General features: G+C 48.2%; 1 protein-coding gene across 3 annotated transcripts in view; it reads right to left on the bottom strand.

Annotated features, from left to right (window-relative positions):
* Window positions 1-3,005: 3,005 nt before the first annotated feature.
* ANAPC4 (anaphase promoting complex subunit 4) overlaps window positions 3,006-22,072 on the bottom strand; it is a 92,020-nt gene continuing 72,953 nt past the window's right edge. For all 3 annotated transcript variants that reach the window (XM_073585265.1, XM_073585267.1, XM_073585266.1), the window contains 4 exons: window positions 19,905-19,982; window positions 19,444-19,614; window positions 18,782-18,905; window positions 3,006-3,997 (listed from right to left, as the gene is read on the bottom strand). In XM_073585265.1, coding sequence (XP_073441366.1) covers window positions 3,806-3,997; window positions 18,782-18,905; window positions 19,444-19,614; window positions 19,905-19,982 — 565 coding nt within the window. In that variant the 3' untranslated portion in view covers window positions 3,006-3,805. The remainder of the gene's footprint in view (window positions 3,998-18,781; window positions 18,906-19,443; window positions 19,615-19,904; window positions 19,983-22,072) is intronic.

Below are 22,072 nucleotides of genomic sequence, written 5' to 3'. Positions count from 1 at the left end.
CCATCCCAAAGTTTTTCGTCAGATCTGTCATCGCTGGGGGACCCCGGACGTGGATCTGATGGCATCCCATCTCAATGCCAAGGTTCCCAATTTCATGGCCAGGACGCGCGATCCGCGGTCACTAGGAGCAGATGCCCTGGTCCAGGACTGGACCCAATTCCAGCTTCTGTACATTTTTCCACCCCTCCCCCTGATCTCCAGAGTCCTGAGGAAGATCAAGCAAGAGGGAGTTCCCACCATCCTGATCGCTCCAGACTGGCCCAGGCGTACATGGTACGCCGACGTCGTGCAACTTACAGCAGACCCTCCCTGGCGTCTCCCCACACGTCCCGACCTTCTGTCACAAGGCCCGTTCTTCCACCAGAACTCAGGGGCTCTCAATTTGACGGCGTGGCCAATGAGACCTGGGTTTTGACCCAAGCAGGTTTTTCACCGGACGTCGTTAAAACCATGATCAGGGCTCGAAAGCCAGCTTCAACCAGGATTTACTATCGTACCTGGAAGGCTTTCTTCACATGGTGCGAATCTCGCGGACAGGTCCCACTTCCCTACTCTCTTCCAAAGGTCCTCGGTTTCCTTCAGTCAGGCCTGGACGCCAGGCAATCCCTGGGCTCGCTTAAGAGCCAAGTGTCAGCGCTTTCAGTGCTCTTTCAGAGGCGTATTGCTAATAAGCCACAAGTGAGGACTTTTCTCCAAGGGGTTTCCCGATTGGTTCCCCCCTACAAACATCCATTGAAGATGTGGGACCTCAACCTTGTCTTGACAGCATTGCAGACACCTCCTTTCGAACACCTTAAGGAGGTATCACTCCGCCTGTCACAGAAGGTGGTCTTTCTGGAGGCAATCACCTTGCTACGCAGGGTGTCCAAACTTTCAGCACTTTCCTGCAGACAACCCTTTCTGGTTTTCCATCAGGACAGGGTGGTTCTCCGTACAGTCCCATCCTTCCTTCCGAAGGTTGTGTCCAGCTTCCACCTCAATGAGGAAATCTCACTACCATCCCTTTGCCCGTTTCCTGTTCATAGAGTGGAGAAGGCTCTGCATACGCTTGACCTTGTCAGGGCATTGCGTATTTACGTGTCTAGGACTGCTCCCTTCCGGAAGTCTGATTCACTTTTCCTTCTTCCAGAAGGCGTTCGCAAGGGCCTACCGGCTTCCAAAGCCACCCTTGCTAGGTGGATCAAGTCCACCATACAAGAGACTTACCGCCTTGTCAATTCTCCTCTTCCGGCCGGTATCACGGCACACTCTACGCGGGCGGTAGGAGCCTCTTGGGCCATTCGGCATCAAGCCTCGGCATATCAAGTGTGTAAGGCAGCCACTTGGACTAGCCTGCACACATTTACAAAACACTACAGAGTGCACACTCAGCCCTCAGCAGATGCGAGCATGGGTAGACGGGTCCTGCACGCAGCAGTACCCCAAATCTAGGGGACTGTCAGCACAATATTCGTCCACTGCTTCCCACCCAGGGACTGCTTTGGAACGTCCCACGGTTCTGTGTCCCCCAATTAGGCGACAGAGTAAAGGAGATTTTTGTGTACTCACCGTAAAATCTCTTTCTCTTAGCTTTTAATTGGGGGACACAGCTCCCACCATGTTGCCCTTGCGGGCTGTTGTTACGGTTGGGTTCTCATATTGTTTGAGCTCGTTTATAGTAGCCTTCTTACAGGCATGCTTATGTTTCTTGTATATTCCTCCTAATGCTTTTGCACAAAACTGGAGAAGGCTGACGCCGTCTAGGGGTGTATACTGCAGAGGAGGAGCCAAAGCTAGTCTTTTTCAGATTATGCATAGTGTCGCCTCCTAGTGGACAGCAGCATAACACCCACGGTTCTGTGTCCCCCAATTAAAGGCTAAAGGCCCCGTCTCACTAAGCGATCTCGGTAGCGAGATCGCTGCTGAGTCACAACTTTTGTGACGTAACAGCGATCTCACCAGCGAGATCGCTGTGTGTGACAGCGATCAGCGAGCGGCCCCCCTGCCGGTATCGCTGGAAGAAACCTCTGGACATTTCTTTGGTCGCTGGTCTCCCGCTGGCCAGCACGCATCGCTGTGTGTGACAGGCGGGAGGACCAGCGATCAGGTGTAAAAAATAATAAAAAAAATAAAAAATATAGTTATTCTCACCTTCCGACGTCGCGTTCAGCCATCCTGCCTCTCTCCACTCTCCGGTCCCAGTGATCCTTTGCACGAATGACCGCGAGATGTCACGGTCTCACGGGATAACAAAGTCTCGCGGTCATTCGTGCAAAGGATCACTGGGACCGGAGCGTGGAGAGAGGCAGGATGGCTGAACGCGACGTCGGAAGGTGAGAATAACTATATTTTTTATTTTGATTCTATTTTTTACAGCGATAGCAAGCGATGCCGGGCGCTCGGCATCGCTGTGCAGATCGCTGGTGAAGCGGTCTGTGTGACAGCTCACCAGCGATCACATAGCGACTTACTAGCGATCCTGACACCTTGATATCGGTGTCGGGATCGCTGGTAAGTCGCTTAGTGTGACGGGGCCTTAAGAGAAAGAGATATTACGGTGAGTACACAAAAATCTCCATCATTTCCTCCTCCCCATCATTGGCCCTCTCCCAATCATTGACACACACGTGCGCGCTCACACACAGCAGCTTCACTGTCGCAGCAGCCACACTCGCCTCTCCGCACGTTGGCAGCTTCTTTAATCTCACTGGCCCAGCGGCCGCAGAGCTGAATGATGATGTCATCCAGCTGTACCGCTCAATGTGAGAGGCAGGAAGCTGCAGCTCGGAGCTCCGGATCAAGGATGAGGTGATGCCGCATGCCAGCTGAGAGGGCTCTGCGTGCTCTCTCTGGCACGCATGACATAAGTTTGCCATCGCTGGTATAGACGGTGCTGGGCAATAGTTCACTTCCTTTACACTTCACATATTTGCTACTTTGTGTTGATCAGAAAGTTTACAGGGTATGAATCCTATTTCAAGGAGTTTTAATTCAACCGCACAATTCCACAGGACTGAAGACCAAAATGAGAAAATATTTGCATTTATTACTTTTACAGAACTGCAGACAAACTGGTAAGTTTGTTGACACCGGTTATTACTGGGATCTGCTCTTGAACGCAAACATCGATATATTAGACCCCGGTAGCAAACCATGCAAAATTCCTCATAGAGGAAGGCAAATCGGAGATGTGGGGGTCTCGCCTCTGTTCATTGCTGATTACGGTAGAGAGCGTTGAAGCCTTTCTGCCCCACTGTATATACTGCAGGAGGGCTCGATGGATAAAGACTAGTGATGAGATAACGTGCTGGAATAAGGTGTTATCGGAGCATGCACGGGTCCTAACCAAGTGTCTTCAGAGCACTCGAATATGTTTGAGACCCTGTGGCTGCATGTCTTGCAGGTAACAAACAGGCAATCCCTGCATGTGTTGCAGCTGTCGACCAGCCGTGAGACATGCAGTCGCGAGGACTCCCAACATATTTTCGAGAACACAGAAGACATTCGGTTAGGACCCGAGCATGCTCAGATAACCCCTTATCCCAGCACGCTCGCTCATCACTAAAAACAAAACTAGCCACCAGAAACAATAGATGATACAGTATTGCTTACTAGCATTGATCTAAGTGGTAATTTATCATATATGCTCCATAATATTGTGGGCAGCAGCATCCAGAACCTTATCGGCCATTAATGCGTAATTGTATTGGCTCTTACACCAACCTATGCCTGGATACAGTTGTTTACCCGTTCATTGTGGATATCACTGCATGAGCTTCACCGAAGTCTACTGGAAGTGAGCTGAGGGCCACGCTTCCTAGCAGCGTCAGGGCTCCAGACTTTCTTCTGTAACATCTACAGCTTCCAGGCCAGTGTTCGGTGCCTCACCCGTAGAATGATCCAAGTCTTCCTCTGTGACTTCTTGAGAATGACATTCTTCTTCCTCTTCTTCGTCAGCTTCTCCATCGTCTTCCACGTCCATTTCGAACACTCGTATGTGTCGCAGATTGGAACTTAGCTGCAGAGTAAAGAGAAAAACCTCAGTCAATTCTGCCATTTTCAGAACCAATACATTTCAAGTTTTGGGAGGAAACCTTTACAGAATTGGAAAGATCAAACGCTCCATGAAGATGACCCTAAACGTGTCCCTCGTTCTTCTCGGGAAACACCACAGCTAGGAGCAGTTGAATAGATGGTGGCATGTATCATGGTACTCCATTCTACACCAACTGCAATAACAGGATTTTTGGTTACTTACTTTAAAATCTGTTTCTCAGAGCCTTCATTGGGGAACACAGGAAACCATAGGGTGTATGCTGCTGTCACTAGGAGGCTGACATTATGCACAAAAAAGCTAGCTCCTCCTTTGCAGTATACACCAACCGACTGCACTAGGTTAATCAGTTAGTGAGAAACAAAAACACACAAACTCAAACTGTAACAATATAACACAGTGAGAAGAGCTGATAAACATGAGAGGATGCTGTGTCCCCCAATGGAGGCTCCGAGAAACAGATTTTACAGTAAGTAACCAAAAATCCTGTTTTCTCTATCGCTTCATTGGGGGACACAGGAAGCCATAGGAGGTCCCAAAGCAGTCCCTGGGGAGGGAACAGCAGAAACTCTGTTCAGGACGGAGAACTAACCACTGCCGCCTGCAAGATCCTTCGACCTAGGCTGGCGTTCGCAGAAGCGTAGTTATGGACCCTATAAAATTTTGCGAACGTGTGAATGGAAGGTCAGGTTGCCGCTTTGCAAAGTTGCAGGGCGGATGCACCATGGTGTACCGCCTAGGAGACGCCCAATGCCCGGATAAAGTGAGCCTTAATTTCAGGGGGAAGGACTCTGTTTTTGACCCGATAAGCCTCCAAAATTGCCGTTCTGATACAGCGAGCAATTGTAGCCTTTGTGGCCGGCAGACCTCTTTGCCCGCCCTTTGGAATGACAAAGAGAGGGTCCATCTTCCTAAAGGGGCGATCCTAGACAAATAGACCCACACCGCCCTGACCAGGTCCCAGGGCTCCACGGGTGTCCAGTATGGGGCGCAGCATACGCTACCTCTTGGAGAAAAGTTCTGACCTGAAAACGGGAGAATAAATTATTCTGAAAAAGAACAGAAAGCGCTGACACTTGGCCCTTTAGTGAACTAAGAGCAAGACCAGCGTCAAGTTCCGCCTGGAGAAACTCTGGAATAGAATGGAGAGCAAAGGACATAGGCTGTCAGGATTCAAACCTAGCAGCTCCTGTGCACCAGTTGGCAGCTCTTCCTTCTGAGCTATTCAGCTCGCTGGACAGTTCCATGCTTATCCAAATACTTGAACCTATGATGTTGCTGATGTCTCCTCCCTGAGTTTCTTGTTGGTTACCACCCTGAGTTCCTGACTGGCTCATTCTGTTTGCCCACCCTATTTAAACCTAGCCTCTCTCTCAGTTCCTTGCGTGATTATTGCGCTACCTGCCTATAGCCAAGCTTCCTTCCACCTGCTGCTCCTTCAAACGATACTGCTGCTCCTGCTAAACAAACCTCTGGGTTCCTTGACCACAATTCCTGCTTATTCCTTCAAACTACAATGCTGTTCCTGTGTATCGACTCCTTGGCTATTCCAGACTACGCTACCTACCTGGAGCTGCCCCTAGTGATTGCAATATCACTACTCCAACCAGGTCAGTCCATAACAGAATAATCACGTGCACAAAATGGAGTCCGTTGCAGCCCAACTGAGGCAGCAAGTTGCTGAACTTCAGAATTTTGGTACCACCTACCAAAAAACATTTTCTAAGTTGCAGACACAAGTGTTGGGTCCGCAAAAGGAAATGATTGTGTTATACAGGCAACTTCTGGAATTGCGCAACTCTGGCCCGGACTCCAGCGCACGCATGCCACTGCCTGCAAAGGTCAGCGGGGATCGTTATCGCTACCGTGGATTCCTAAATCAATGCCGTCCCTTTTTCCAGATGCATCCTTCTCCATTTACCAGTGACAGAAAAAGGGTTCTGTTTATCAATCTCCTGACAGACGAGGCTCTTGCATAGGCCTCACCTTATGTGGAGAAGAATTCTGACCTCCTAAATGACTTGGTCTCTTTTATCACTGCTATGGACCAAGTGTTTGAGGACCCAAATCGTTGTGCTACAGCTGAAACCAAATTGCATAACCTACCCCAAGGGCAGCGCTCTGTAGCTGAATATACCTCTGAATTCCGCTGCTGGGTTGTAGAAACCACATGGAATTTGGCTGCCCAGAGAAGTCAATTTCACCAAGGATTATCAGAGCTAATCAAAAATGAACTGGCAAGGGTTGAGACCCCTGATAATTTGGAGGTCTTTATTCAGCTATGCATCTGAATTGATCAGAGACTCCCTGAACGAAGAAAGAAAAGGCTGCGAGTGTTTGAGTAAAGGAGTAGTTAAGGATGTCTCCAATGAGCATTAAAAAACCAACAGGAAAAGGAAACTGTTCCTGAACCTATGCAAATCGATGTAATCCATAAACCTCTCTCTGCAGTAGAGAAGGAGAGGCGGCATACAGAGAATCTGTGTCTCTATTGTGGGGGCACTGGACATTTTGCTAACAAAAGGACCATAGCCTTCACAAACGCCAGGGCTGAAAGCGATTTAGACCTCTTTGAACAGCCAGACCCAGTTCTGCAGACTATCTTGTACATAACGCAAGATAAAGGCAAAGAGAAGTCACCATCATCTCATTTTGTCGCTCCCATACAGGTCATATTTGGGAGCCAAAAAATACAATGCTCTGCCATATTAGATTCTGGAGCAGGAGGGATATTTCATAGACTTACAATTCACACTTGACAATAATATTGCAAGTAGGAGTATAAATCCATGCTCATCGATATGGAAACGGTGGATGGATCACCTTTATCATCTGGACCTGTTACGAGACAACTGAACTGGAAATCTGTATGGAGTCGAATCATCATGAAGCGGTTAGTTTTCATCTTATTTCTTCTCCAAAATTTCCAGTTATTCTAGGAATTCCCTGGCTTTCAATTCATAACTCATCTATCAACAGGGCATCGAGGACCATTACCTTTCCCTCTCAGTACTGTAAGAACAATTGCCATGCTAATGTATCTGCTTCCAACCAAATTCAAATTTCCAAGATTTCTCATCAGAGTGATGATAAACTACCACCTCAGTATCAGCAGTTCAGTGACGTCTGCAGTAAGAAGAAAGCCGATCAACTGCCTCCTCATCGTCCTTTTGACTGTCCCATTTAATTACTTCTTGGAGCGTCAATTCCTTTTGGACGAATTTACAACCTTTTGAGCCAGAATTAAAAGTATTAAAGGAATACCTCGACAAAAATTTAGAGAAAGGCTTTATTCAACCTTCTTTGCCAGTTGGAGCACCCTTAGGGCCCCGTCACACATAGCGACTCACCAGCGATCCCGACAACGATATCAATGTGTCAGGATCGCTGGCGAGTCGCTACATGATCGCTGGTGAGCTGTCAGACAGACAGCTTCACCAGCGATAAGCACCAGCGATTTGGGAATGTTTAGTTTGCAAAAGAGAAGACTGAGAGGAGACTTAATAGCTGTCTACAAATATCTAATGGACTGTCACATTGTAGAAGGATCAACTTTATTCTCATTTGCACAAGGAAAGACTAGAAGCAATGGGATGAAACTGAATGGGAGGAGACACAGATTAGATATTAGAAAAAACTTTTTGACAGTTAGAGTGATCAATGAGTGGAACAGGCTGCCACGAGAAGTGGTGAGTTCTCCTTCAATGGAAGCCTTCAAACAGAGGCTGGACAGACATCTGACTGGGATGATTTAGCGAATCCTGCTTTGAGCAGGGGGTTGGACCAGATGGCCCAGGAGGTCCCTTCCAACTCTACGATTCTATGATTCTATGATCATGTCAAATATTTTTATGATCAAAGTACCAGATAAATTCAAGGAAATCTGAAATTATGTGAACATTTATTCCCTTTAAAAACAACCTTTAATGATTAAATTTCTAAAAAAAACACCAACCCATTGAAAAAAGGTACACATGGAAATATACCAAAAAAATAGACTAGCCTAACAGATACCCTATAATAGGCTTAAAATTGCCCCTGCCAGAGTGTGGAAGTTGGCACCCTAAAGAACGATTTTTTGGCGCCCCCACTCAACATAGGCTATCCCTCACTGCCCCTATTGCCCCCCCCATCAAAACAGGTGGAAAAACAAATTATAGGGCAGAAATGGAGAGTCTTGAAACTAATAATACATTCCCAAAGGGTATCTTATAAGGCACATAGATACTCAAAAATTACCTTAAAAAATCATGATTAGTACTCCACCATGTCTCATGCTATAAAGGGCTATTCACTGATACAGACCCAAACAAAGAGCTTAATAGACAATCTTGATATATCACTCAAAATCAAGGAAAAATGTGTACCCCGCATTGGTGACCACAGTTATAATTGTTGTCCCACAATATACATGGTGAAATGGGTGAGATCTGTATCTATTATTCATAGTTTTATGACTCGGTAATTCCGCCAGCCATTGGGTGGACAGAGCGTATTTTGGTAGCGCTAATTGATGGGGGTTATTTAAGTCCACCATTTCATCGCCGGCATATGTCATCATCCATCATGGCATCCGGCATCTCTATCTCTCACACCTCCTGATGAACCGTGCTATTGACGGGGAAACTTGTCGGTGCATCTGAATCATGATAAGTTATACTCCAAAACTTTTCAGCTGTTGCATAATAGTATGGCATTGAATTCCTACCGCTGAACAAACTGCAGAATTAGTGGTCAAAGAGGTATTCAGACTGCATGGAATTCCTGACAATGTAATTTCTGATAGAGGTGTTCAGTTTACATCAAGATTTTGGAAAACCTTCTGTTCAGCGTTAGGAGTTACTGTCAATTTTTCTACTGCCTTCCACCCACAATCCAATGGACAGATTGAAAAAACTAATCAAACCCTTGAAACACTACTTGCGCTGTTTTATTTCTTCCCTACAGGATGACTGGGTGGATTATCTACCAACAGCAGTATTTGCATATAACAACTCCAAACACAGTTCTACATCCCAAAGCCCATTTTTTGCTAACTATGACTTGCATCCGGTATTTATTCCTAATCTTCCTTTCAATACCTCAGTTCCTGCTGTTACAAACAGACTTAGGGCCCTGTCACACATAGCGACTCACCAGCGATCCAGACAACGATATCAACTTGTCAGGATCGCTGGTGTGTCGCTACATGATCACTGGTGAGCTGCCAAACAGGCAGCTTCACCAGCGATCAGCACCAGCAACGCCGAGCGCGCGGCATCGCTGTGTACGTTAGTTACCAGCGCGCTGATGCAGGGAGCTGGTAACTAAGGTACACATCGGGTTTCTAAGCAGCGCGTGTCACTTAGAAACCCGATGTGTACCTTGGTTACCAGCTCCCTGCATCAGCGCGCTGGTAACTAAGGTACACATTGGGTTTCTAAGCACCGCGCGCTGGTAAGAAACCCAACGTTTACATTGGTTATCAGCACGCTGACCGCTGGTCGTTGCTCTCCCACCTGTCACACGCAGCGATGCGTGCTGGCCAGCGGGAGACCAACGACCCAAAAAAAGTCCTGACCTTTCCTGAACGATCAGCGATACCTGGCAGGGGGGCTGGTCGCTGACAGCTGTCACACACAGCGATCTCGCTGGTGAGATCGCTGTTGCGTCACAAAACTTGTGACTCAGCAGCGATCTCGCTAGCGAGATCGCTATGTGTGACGAGGGCTTTACAGAGTTGCAGAAAGCTCAAATAGAACTATCTGAGATGTTACAAAAGGCCTAAGAAGATTATAAAGAAACAGCAGATAAACATCGCAAATCCCCTCCTACCTTTTGGGTCATGACAAGGTTTGACTTTCTACCAAAAATCTGAAGACAAACGTACCATCTTCTAAATTAGGTAAAAAATTCATAGAACCTTTTCAAATTTCTGCACAAATTAACCCAGTTGTTTTCTGTTTAAAACTTCCCTGCCTGAAAATTCACCCAGTGTTCCATGTGTCCTTGCTTAAACCATTCAATGAAAACCTATTTCCAGGAAGAACTTAGCCACCTCCTCCACCAGAAATTGTCCATGGTGAAGAAGAGAACATCGTCAATGAAATTCTGGACTCTAGAAAATTTAGAGTGAGAAGCAGCCGGTGGGGTGATTACTGGGCTCTGTCAGGCGCGCGCGCGCGGGGGGGCGGGGGGGTGATCACCGTGGTGGGGGGTGGAATCAGACAACGGAGGGCAGCAGCGGCAGATCGGTCAGGCGGCGGCAGGGCAGCAGGCAGGGACCTCGCTCTTCAGCTTCCACGAACAAGATGAGGCTGAAGAGCGAGGGCAGCCATAGTTCACTCCACCCCTCCACATCTGATTGGAGGGATAGCGTCACATGGACGCTAGCTCTAATCAGATCTGGGGGGGGTGACACAGAGGTCACCAGAGCGATCGTAGCCACGGGTGTCAACTACAAGTCCTGATGTACCTGCATTTCAGGTGACATTTCAGTGACCCCGGTCACCCGACCCGCAGGAACGTGATCCCGCCATGTCGCCTATGTGGCGTCACAGGTTGGGAAGGCACAGAGTTTCATGACGCCTACGTGGCGTCACAGGTAGGGAAGGGTTAAATTTGTTATCAGTATAAAAGACACCTGTCCACAACCTCAAACTGTCACACTCCAAACTCCACTATGGTGAAGCCAAAAGAGGTGTCGAAGGATGCCAGAAACAAAATTGTACCCCTGCACCAGGCTGGGAAGACTGCATCTGCAATAGGCAAGCAGCTGGCATGATGAAATCAACCATGGAAGCAATAATAAGAAAATGGAAGACATACAAGACCACTGATAATCTCCCTCGAATTGGGGCTCCTCACAAGATCTCACCCCGTAGGGTCAAAATGATCACAAGAACGGGACCTAGAGAATGACCTGCATAGAGCTGGGACCATCGTAACTAAGGCTACCATCAGTAACACACTACCCCGCCAGGGACTCAGATCCTGCAGTGCCAGACGTATCCTCCTGCTTAAGCCAGTACCTGTCTGGGCCCATCTGAAGTTTGCTAGAGAGCATGTGGTTTAGCTAGAAGAGTAATGGGAGAATGTCATATGGTCTGATGAAGCCAAAGTGGAACTGTTTGGTAGAAACAAAACTCGTTGTGTTTGGAGGAGACAAAATGAAGAGTTGCATCCAAAGAACACCATACCTACTGTGAAGCATGGGGGTGGCAACATCATGCTTTGGGGCTGTTTCTCTGCAAATGGACCAGGACGACTGATCTTTGTCCATGAAAGAATGATTAGGGCCATGTATCGTGAGATTTTGAGTGCAAACCTCCTTCCATCAGCAAGGGCATTGAAGATGAAACATCCATGGGGGTTTCAGCATGATAATGATCCCAAGCACACCACCAGGGCAACGAAGTAGTGGCTTCGAAAGAAGCATATAAAGGTCCTGGAGTCGCCTAGCCAGTCTCCAGATCTCAAACCCATAGAAAAACTTTGGAGGGATTTGAAAGTCCGTGTCGCCCAGCGACAGGCCCGAAACATCACTGCTCTAGAGGAGACCTGCATGGGGGAATGGGCCAACATACCATCAACAGTGTGTGCCAAACTTGTGAAGACTTACAGAAAACATTTGACCTCTGTCATTGCCAACAAAGGATATATAACAAAATAATGAGATGAACTTTTGTTAATGACCAAATACTTAGTTTCCACCATAATTTGCTAAATAAATCTTGCCAAATCAGACAAGGTGATTTTCTGGATTTGTTTTCGCATTTTGACTCTCATAGTTACAGTCTACTTATGATGTCTATTACAGGCCTCTCTCATCTTTTTAAGTGGGAGAACTTGCACAATTGGTGGCTGACTAAATACTTTTTTCCCCACTGTATGTTGTTGCTGATATCTCCTCCCTGAGTTTCTTGTTGGTTACCACCCTGAGTTCCTGATTGGTTCATTCTGATTGCACACCCTATTTAAACTTGGCCTTGCTCTCAGATCCTTGTTTGATTATTGAGCTACTTGCCTTTAGTCAAGCTTCCTTCCACCTGCTACTCCTTCAAACAATACTGCTGCTCCTGGTAAACGACCTCTGGCTTCCTTGACTACGATTCCTGCTTATTCCTTCAAACGATACTGATGCTCCTGGTAAACGATCCTTGGCTTTCTTGAATACGATTCCTGCTTATTCCTTCAAACTACATTGCTGTTCCTCTGTATCGACTCCTTGGCTATTCCAGACTACGCTACCTGCCCGGTGCTGCCCCTAGTGGTTACAATATCACTACCCCAACCAGGTCAGTCGGTAACATAGGCAGGGTGTAGTTAGGACTCACACCAGCTGAAATAGGCTCTCCAAGTCCAATAATAGACCCTGGAAGACGACAGCTTCCTATCCTGGATCATAGTGCGAATCACCCGATCTGAAAACCCGGACGCTCTCAGAACCGCGGTTTCAACAGCCACGCCGTTAAATTGAGCGACCGAGAATTCTGGTGGCAGATCAGACCTTGGGACTGACGATCCGGTCTGTCTGGGAGCCTCCAGGGGGTGTCCGCGAGAAGATTGACGATCTCTGCGAACCAAGACCTCCTGGGCCAACTCTGTGCTAACAGAATGACCGGCACCCCTTCCACCTTGATCGTCTTCAACAGCCTGGGAAGAAGGGAGAAAACAGATAGGGAAAAGCAAATTGTGACCAGGGTTTCGCCAGACCATTGGCGCCCACGGGAGGGTTGCGGGACCTGGAAACGAACCGTGGAACCTTCCTGTTCAGCCGGAACACCACGAGGTCCATATCCGGAGTTCCCCATCGAAGGCAAATCTGATGGAAGACCACTCTCACGCCGCGAGACCCTCGCGACTGACAAAGTCGGCGGCCCAATTGTCCACGCTGGGGATATGCACTGCAGTTATTGCAGGAAACATCGCCTCTGCCCAGAGGAGAATCTTGGATAACCTTGGCCATCGTCAAGGGGCTCCGAGTACCTCCCTGGTGATTGACATATTCCACCGCCGTGGTATTGTCCGTCTGAACTCGGATTGGCAGACCCTTGAGAGGCATGTCCCAGTGACGGAGGGACAGAATAATGGCCCTTATCTCGAGGATCTTGATCGGCAAAGAGGATTCCTCTGCCGACCAACGTTCCTAGACAGTCAGGTGGCGAAAGACTGAAAAAAAAAAGGCTGGCGTCCATCATCACCACCTGCCAGTGAACGAGAAGAAAGGACCGACTCTGAAAGATGAGAGGGGATGACAGCCACCAATAGAGAGATCTTTTGACTCGGGAAGAGAACTGAAGCAGGCAATCCAGAGAGAGAACAGATTTGTTCCACTGAGATAAGATGGCCTGCTGAAGTGGTCTTGAATGGAATTGCGCAAAATGAATTGTTTCCGACGCTGCCACAATCCTTCCCAGGACCGCCATGGCTGAGCTGAAAGATGGAAGCCGAGAGCCCTGCAGAGAGCGAATGCCCTGCTGGAGGATTGCCCTCTTCTCTTTGGGAAGAAAAACCCTTGTCTGGCGGGTGTTGAATAGCATGCCTTGTAAAATAAGGCGCTGAGACAGGACAAGGCAAGACTTTTCCCTGTTAACTAGCCAACCGAAACGGGACAGGGTGTCAAGAACGATGGCCACACTTTCCTGGGCATGAACAAAAGACGGAGCCTTGATGAGGATGTCATCGAGGCACGGGATGAGCACTAGGCCTCTGATCTGCAGAATAGCCCTTAACGCTGCCATGATTTTTGTGAAAACCCTGGGAGCTGTTGCGAGCCCAAACGGCAGGGCGGCAAACTGAAAATGGTCCTGCTATACTGCAAAACGCAAGAATCTCTGATGCCCTGGGAAAATAGGGACATGGAGATGGGCGTCCTGGATGTCTATGGAGCATAGGAACTCCTGCGCTTCCATGGAAGCAATTACTGAACGAAAGGACTCCATTCTGAAATGTCGCAGTTGGACCCTTTTGTTCAGTAACTTTAGATCCAGGATGGGTTGAACCGCGCCGTCCTTCTTCGGCACCACAAACTGGTTTGAATACAATTCTGTGAAACGTTCCTGGTCTGGGACGGGAACAATGACCCCTGAACTGAGAAAGGAGGCAATGGACGCATGGAAACACGGAACCAGAGAAGAAACTCTTGGAGGATGGGATTCAAAGAATTGATCTCGGGGCTGCAAAATGAAATTATTTTGTATCCGGAGGATACCACCTCCCTGACCCATGCGCACTCACCCGAGGCGAGCCAGACGTCTCGGAAAAATTGGAGACAGACGCCCAGCCTGGGCGATTCCCTGGAATCTGGAGAGGAGTCATGCAGAGGAAGATCTGCCAGGTCTAGGCCTGGCGGATATACCCTGCGTGCTAAGGGGACGCCAGGAGGGGTGTGTGTTTAAAGGAAGCCCTTTTCCTATCCTGGCAAGCCTGCAGCCTCTCTTGGCAGGGCAAAACCTCAGTCGCCGAGAAACGGCGAAAGGACCAAAACTGACAGTTCAGAGGAGGCCAGCGAGGTTTGGACTGAGGAAGGAGGAAGCTCCTCCCCCCGGTGGCCTCCTTAATAATTTGGTCCAATTTGGAGTCAAATAGACGGGAACCCTGGTAAGGCAAGTTGGCAAGAGACTTTTTTGAAGATCAGTCCACCTGCCTCGCTTTTAGACAAATGGTCCGTCGGATGGCCACAATATTATGCCTAAGCCACGCATGAAGCGGCGTCCAGAGAGGCAGATACCATGTACTTCCCTGCATGAGAAATCTGGTCCGCGAGGTCAGCCAATTCCTCCGGTCAAGCTCCAGCAAGAATACCCTGAGTTGTTTAGCCCAAGCAGCTATGGACTTTGAAACCCAGGTGGTGGCAAAGGCCGGGCACAATGTAGAAGCGGCCGCTTCAATGGCAGACTTAGCAAAAGACTATGATCCTGTCATTGGAGTCCTTGAGGGATGCTCCATTTGTAAGAGGGAGGACCGTGTTGGTGGACAGTCTGGAAAATGGAGTGTCCACAGTTGGAGAAGCGGTCCAGTTCGCAGTGAGCTCAGGGGTGAAGGGATATAGGATGCCGAGGTGCTTCCCTCTTTGGAAGCATCTGGTCGGGTTCTCCCGTTCCCTGCCAAGTACCTCCTCAAATTCTCTATGTGGAGCTAAGACCTTGGGAGCTGGTTTTGACCATCTAAATAAAACCGCCTGTTCTGCGGGTTCTGTAGAGGTATCCTTAAAGGGAACCTGTCACCCCCCAGGCGTTTTTAAGTAAAAGAGACACCTTGTGCAGCACTAATGCTGCATTCTGTCAAGGTGGCTCTTTTATTTAGCGTCCCTTCCACCGCCGAAATAATTGTTTTCAAAATTGATCAGACATACCTGAAGTTTGACCGGGGGGCAGGTCTTTCCCCCCCGGACACAGACGCCTCACATCCGTCAGTCATGTCCTGCTTTTGAATTTGGCGCCGCCTCCTCAGCATTCATTTCTTTTTCTCACGCCTGCGCTGTAATATTCTGACGTCACCATAGGTCCTGCTGCACCGCTGCCCTGCTCAGCTCCGCCCCTACTGGTTACATGGTGCTGACGTCATCACAGTTCCTGCTGCACCGCTGCCCTGCTCAGCTCCGCCCCTACTGGTCACATGGTGCTGACGTCATCACAGGTCCTACTGCACCACTGTTCTGTTTAGCACCGCCCCTCCTGGTCACATGACACTGACATCATCACAGGTCCTGCTGCATCACTGCTCTGCTGAGCTCCGCCCCTACTGGTCACATGGTGCGGACGTCATCACAGGTCCTGCTGCACCACTGCTCTGCTGAGCTCTGCCCCTCCTGGTCACATGGTGTCACATCATATGATGTCATAGGACGGGCAGCGCTAACTGTGCATGCCCAAGAAAGAATATTACAGCACAGGCACGAGAAAAAGAAATAGAACACTGAGGAGGCGGTGCCAAATTCAAAAGCAGGACATGACTGACGGATGTGAGGCGTCTGTGTCCGGGGGGAAAGACCTGCCCCCCGGTCAAACTTCAGGTATGTCTGACCAATTTTTTAAAAAATTATTTCGGCGGTGGAAGGGACGCTAAATAAAAGAGCCACCTTGACAGAATGCAGCATTAGTGCTGCACAAGGTGGCTCTTTTACTTAAAAACACCTGAAGGGGGCGACAGATTCCCTTTAATGTTAAAGGTCTGGTTGACAGCCACAATGAGTCTCTGGACCATGTCTCTCATATTAAAGCCCTGGTCAGAATCCAGGTCCGAGTCATGTCATCCCCTGATAGTGCATCCGAAACCACTTCACCTGACTCAGGAGAGGAGGATCGGGAAGAGGCTGACTGCCGGGAAAGACCAGGGGAAGAGATAGAGCAGGAAGAGGACCTACAATGACGCACCTGCCTGGATCTCTTAGGGTCTATGTTCGTAGATACAGCCGGTGAGTTTTGAGTCCCACTAGTAACGGCGAAGGCCGGAAGGAGCAACCTGTCAAGAATGGACACCAGAGTCTGTGACACCTTGGTGAGGTCCACCACTGACTGTGACAGAGAGGAAGCCCACAATGGGATAGGGGCACCACTCTCTCCTGGGTAGTGGGCACAGGGGGGCTGGTGGAGTCCTGACAGAAGGGAGAAGGAGCTTGCATTTACATGAAGAGCATACTAAGTGTATGATAATAGCATAGGAAGAAGAAGAGGAAGCAGAACGATGAGAAAACTCTTCTTTAGGATTAGGCATGATGAGCAGACCCACTACAGTGGGGAAAAAAAGTATGTAGTCAGCCACCAATTTTGCAAGTTCTCCCACTTAAAAAGATGAGAGAAGCCGTAATTGACATCATAGGTAGACCACAACTATGAGAGTCGAAATGAGAAAACATATCCAGAAAATCACCTTGTCAGATTTGGCAAGATTTATTTTACAAATTATGGTGGAAAATAAGTATTTGGTCATTAACAAAAGTTCATCTCAAAATTGTTATATATATATACACTTTGTTGGCAATGACAGATGTCAAACGTTTTCTATAAGTCTTCACAAGGTTAGCACACACTGTTGGTGGTATGTTGCGCAATTCCTCCATGCAGATCTCCTCTAGAGCAGTGATGGTTTGGGCCTGTCGCTGGGCAACACGGACTTCCAAATCCCTCCAAACGTTTTCTATGGGGTTGAGATGCGGAGACTGGCTAGGCCACTCCAGGACCTTCATATGCTTCTTACGAAGCTTCTTACGAGCTAACCGCCGGGTTCAGGAGAGGAGAAAGATGGCAACGGCGGCAGAGTTTGCCTGATGAAGTCAGGAGGAGGTGGCGGAGCTAGCTGCCGGGGACAGGAAGAGGAAGCGTGGAAGGGAAGGGCGGGAGAAAAGCCCGCCCGAAGTGCTGAGAAGGGGCGGAGCAAAATGCCAAGACTAGGCCCGAGAGAAGCCAGGACCTAGATTAAACCAAAACAGGGGGAAGCCCTAAAAGAGCTGCAAAAGGTAGCCCAATCCATAGGGAATCAAAAGGAAACGCCACATATGGATCTCAAAAGGACTAGAATTACACTAAAGCCCTAGAAATAAAGTGAGGGTTTACGGGGGGGACACTCATCATCATCTTTCTGTCTTCATCCTTCTTCGTATCTTTTTCTTTACTTGGATCTTTACTTGGAACTTCTCGTCGCCTCTGGGGAAGAGAGGGAAAGAGATGTACCTCTCTGTTCAGGAAATATCAGACGTCCGAAATTCCTGTATTGTGTGACGTCCACGCCTCCTAAAACCAACAGGCTCTGGTGGGCGAGTGGGTAGGAGACGGGGGCCAGGACCAAATCCAGATCACCTAAACACTCTGTGTTAGGGGTTGGGGTCGGGTCCTACCGACTAGACCTATGAGGATACGGGGTGGCAGTACACGCCGTGCTCAGTCTCTATGTGGGAGTACAGTTGTGACTGTTCACATTGTATCCCTCAAGACGTAGGGGAGAAGATCCATCTGAAAAAGAAGAGAGGTTACTGGAAAACACCAAAACCTGAGATAGATATCGGTCTATTGAAAGACCCGTGTCCACCTCCTACTGACACTAAGCCAAAACTGATTAAGCTAGTGCCAGTCGGTGGAGTGTATACTGCAGAGGAGGAGCTAACTTTTTGTGCATAGTGTCAGTCTTCTAGTGCCATCAGCATACACCCCACAGTTTCCTGTGTCCCCCAATGAAGCGATAGAGAAATTCAGTTACATTTGTATTTTCACAGACTTGGAATATGGCATCTAGGCGCCTGTGTGACCTGCCGCTCCACGCACCTACTCTTGGGCACCATCTTGCAGACTGGAGACCGTAAAAGTCACAAATTCCCCATTCTGCTCCCACAATGGGAAATTGTGGTGGGATCAATGCTAAATTGGCAGATATGCTTTTTTTGTGTCCAATAAAATGACTCTGCAAACAGTCTTACTGGAAATCTCTCTAGTGTTTTGTGTCTACAGCTCTAAATTGAGACCTAAGCGTGCAGATGGTAACAGACTACAAACAATGGTGTAGTCTGGACCGACCTTCTTACTAACCGGGGAATGTACGTTTGAAATAATTAGGGGAGATATAACTGTAGGTCCAGACGACTCAGCTCTTGCTGTTAAGTTGGAGACACAAAGCGGGCGGACACTTCATTATGGCTACATGCGCAGGGCATCGGATCAATAACTATTTGGATACAAAAGGTGAATCTTCTCATTGAATAGTTCTGAAGCATAGAGTAATAGTTATTATTTTGCATGCATGGTTACAAACAGGTGACAGCGCAGCGTCACTTACCACAGATGCTACTTTGCGTATTCCGTTCACAGACACATAATGGGCTTTGATATTTTCCAGGATGCGCCACTGATTTTCCAGGTAAGCCATGCGAGAGGGGATGTTGGCACGCTGCTCCTCCAGCCTGTGCAATATCACATAAGTAACCAGTAATAAAACTTGCTATTGTACTGATAACAACATATGTAAAATATCAAGGTCCACATACAATACGTTTCCCCCTCAGGTGGGGGACACATAGGTCTACAAACATGGCAGATACAGGAGGTCTGTATCATTGTACCATATCACTGGCACCGCCACCATAGCACTGGAGGGAGGACGATGAAAGTCAGAAGGGGCGCTCTTCTTATTCCTAAAAACTTCAAAGCTGTTGAACTGCTGCAATTGGAGCACTTAGGGCTTGTTCACACCAAGCATTTGTGATTCATTTTTTAAAGTGACGGCCAAAATGATTGAGAACACTGGGTCAAAAGAGCAGTGATCAGCCACCAAACAAGCAAGACACTTGGTGGCTGACTGGATCACTTACACCTACACATCTCCCTCCAGCCAGGATAGCACTTTATATTATAGTAAAGATCTGACGCACTTACTCCGTGCTCCGCCCACATCTACCCCTCGTGGCTGTATATACACAGAATGCGTTCACCGCTTCTCACCTCTTACTGGCATCTCTAATGAAAGGATGATCTGCCTGGTCGTCAGAATACACTGCAGACAGCGGGAGAAGAGCTAACACCCGGTCTTTCCCCTCCGGCTCACTGTGGTCTCTTAGCACCAAAGTCACAACTTCATCTTCATAAAAACGAGCATCGAGACAGCTGTAATGTCTGAGGAGCAGAAATGGCACACTACGTAACCACACTAATGACGGCAACGTCACCAATTCCACCGTGCCAATATCTCTCCAGAGCTCCCCGCTATTTCATTTACTGGCTGTGGTACGGTCGTCAGTATTCACAGAGAATAAAGCAGCAGCGTGAGTACACCGGCTCCATTCAGCCCCTCCTGGCCGCCTTCACTGACCATAGTGAGGGTCTCTGCTTTATTACCTACAGCATGGATGGGTGATCATCTTTTGGCCCCTTTAAATATTTAATGACATTACTAAAAGACCTACGTGGATTCTGGATTTTCACACAAGCTTCTATTTAAGGAACCTCCAAATTCCACTGCAACGAAAGCATCATTCACAGATCTAAAGAAGAAAAAAGGAAGCAAGCGTTAATAAACAGCAGATGAGCAATGTTCAATGACAACTCCAACCGCCTGAAATTGTCCGTCCTGCGCCACGCAGTCTGTTTACGACCCTCCGAGGGAACGATAAAACGGCAATACCCAGTCAATTCAGGCAATACCCGAGGAGAGGAACACACATCAGATCCACCTCCTCTGCCTGCAGCCTGTCAGTCCCCTGCTTTCCTTCTTTACTGGGTTGTCATGATAGAACAATTCTGGATTATCTTTTCTCATTCGCATTATGTTGTAACTCTGTTATTCCTCCTGGACATTTATTAATAGATAACTGGGTGCCACTGCAGAAATCGTGGGGTTAAGGCACCTCTGATTATTGTGGTCAGCATCAAGTGGTGAATGTCCAGGATAGAGGATAGCCAACCATCAAGCATAATCCAGTCAATGGGGAATCCACTCCATAGAAAAGGGGTCTGCCTCAAGACACTTTATTGTTGAGGGAAATGCAAAAGTGCTCACCACACAGGGGAAAGGTCAGTATCTACACTGTTTTGGGAGTTTTACCCTTCCTCAGGTCAATGTAGAATCATATAAAGAGTAGGCAGCCAATGATCCAGGGTGGTATCCCCTGTGGTAGATCGGTACAATGGCACCTCTTACCCTTAGACCGATATGTTGGCACTCGGTGCCCTTTGACCACTATGTTGGTTTTTGACTGCTAACTTTTGCGCTCGGTACTGTAAGGTAGCACTGTCAATCAAGTAGGGGATACTTGCTTAGCAGCCACAAAACCAGATCCGGCACAGGTTTTCCATAAAACAATCATAGTCCATGCAGTTTTCTAGGCATCATAAACCCACAGCAGTAACAAACTTCATAACATCAGCATAGCGTCCATGACAGAGTTCGGCTCTGTCCTCCCTGTGGTCACACAGGTTATGCATACACAGGCTCTTCAGCCTCAGTGATCTCACCCGTCAGGGTTCACTCATGGTTACTTCACCATGCTGCAGACGTCCATTCCCTCCAGGGAATTACCAGGCACGTGCAGCCATTACACACAGCGTTCACTTGCTGTCAGAAGGCAGCCCCATCTCTCTCAGACGGGACCTTCCAAAACAGACCAACCAGGCATTCACTCATGTGACCTACCCTGGCCACCTTATATGATCCGTAGCCACGCCCACCGGGTCACATGGCTATGACCTCATCACAGGTCCTTCACACACTCACAGTCTTTTACTACAGGCGTTTTCAGACACACCCCTGGGTGGATTTGTAGGCAACTGGTCCCACCCGTCTCACCAGTCACCTGAAGACTTCTCCCTCACACATTGACACAGAACCTCAGCAGTATCACTGCTGATCAACACATACACAAGTCTTCATCTCAAGTCCACCCACCCTGAGATACATTACGATCATTCAGCATCCTACTCCTATCAGGACACTGGAAATGCTTATACGCCTGTCCTGGGACACCCACACAGTGCCCCCTAGCGGACACAGTGGTCACTACACCACAGTACCCTTAGACAGCTACGTTGGCACTCGGTGATCTTAGACCTCAATCTTTTGCCATCGGTGCCCTTAGGCTGCTATATTAGCACTCGGTGACCTTAGACCTCTACATTGGTGTTTTTAGACCGCTACCTTTTGCACTTGGTGGTCTTAGACCACTAAGGTGACATTCGGTGACCTTAGACCTCTACTTTGGTGGCTTTAGACAGCTACCTTTTGCGCTTCGTGCCCTTAGACCACTATGTTGGTGCTCGGTGCCCTTATGTGGTGGTGTTGAATAAGGACACAGAGTACAAGTATACCACAGGAGATACAGGTCTTTGGGCAGCTCTTATGACTGTGGACAGACTGAACACCTTGCACTTTTGGATTCTTCTCAGCCATATGGAGTGGTCTTCGGACTGCTGCTCCCCCAATATTCCTAACATACTTGCCAAATTATGAAAACATTTCTAGGAAGAATAAAAGAGGAACGGCACAACTCAAAATTATAAGAAAAGATGTTCTGGAATGAATGCGAAATAGAAAAATTTACTAAAATAGACCCGTAAGGAGAGACGACGGGGTCAGGGA

The sequence above is a fragment of the Dendrobates tinctorius genome, unplaced genomic scaffold, assembly GCF_039654945.1.
Source record: "Dendrobates tinctorius isolate UK_male_01 unplaced genomic scaffold, ASM3965494v1 ptg000086l, whole genome shotgun sequence".
NCBI lineage: Eukaryota > Metazoa > Chordata > Amphibia > Anura > Dendrobatidae > Dendrobates > Dendrobates tinctorius.
Note: the sequence above shows the minus strand (reverse complement) of the source record. Positions and strands in the feature narration are given on the sequence as shown.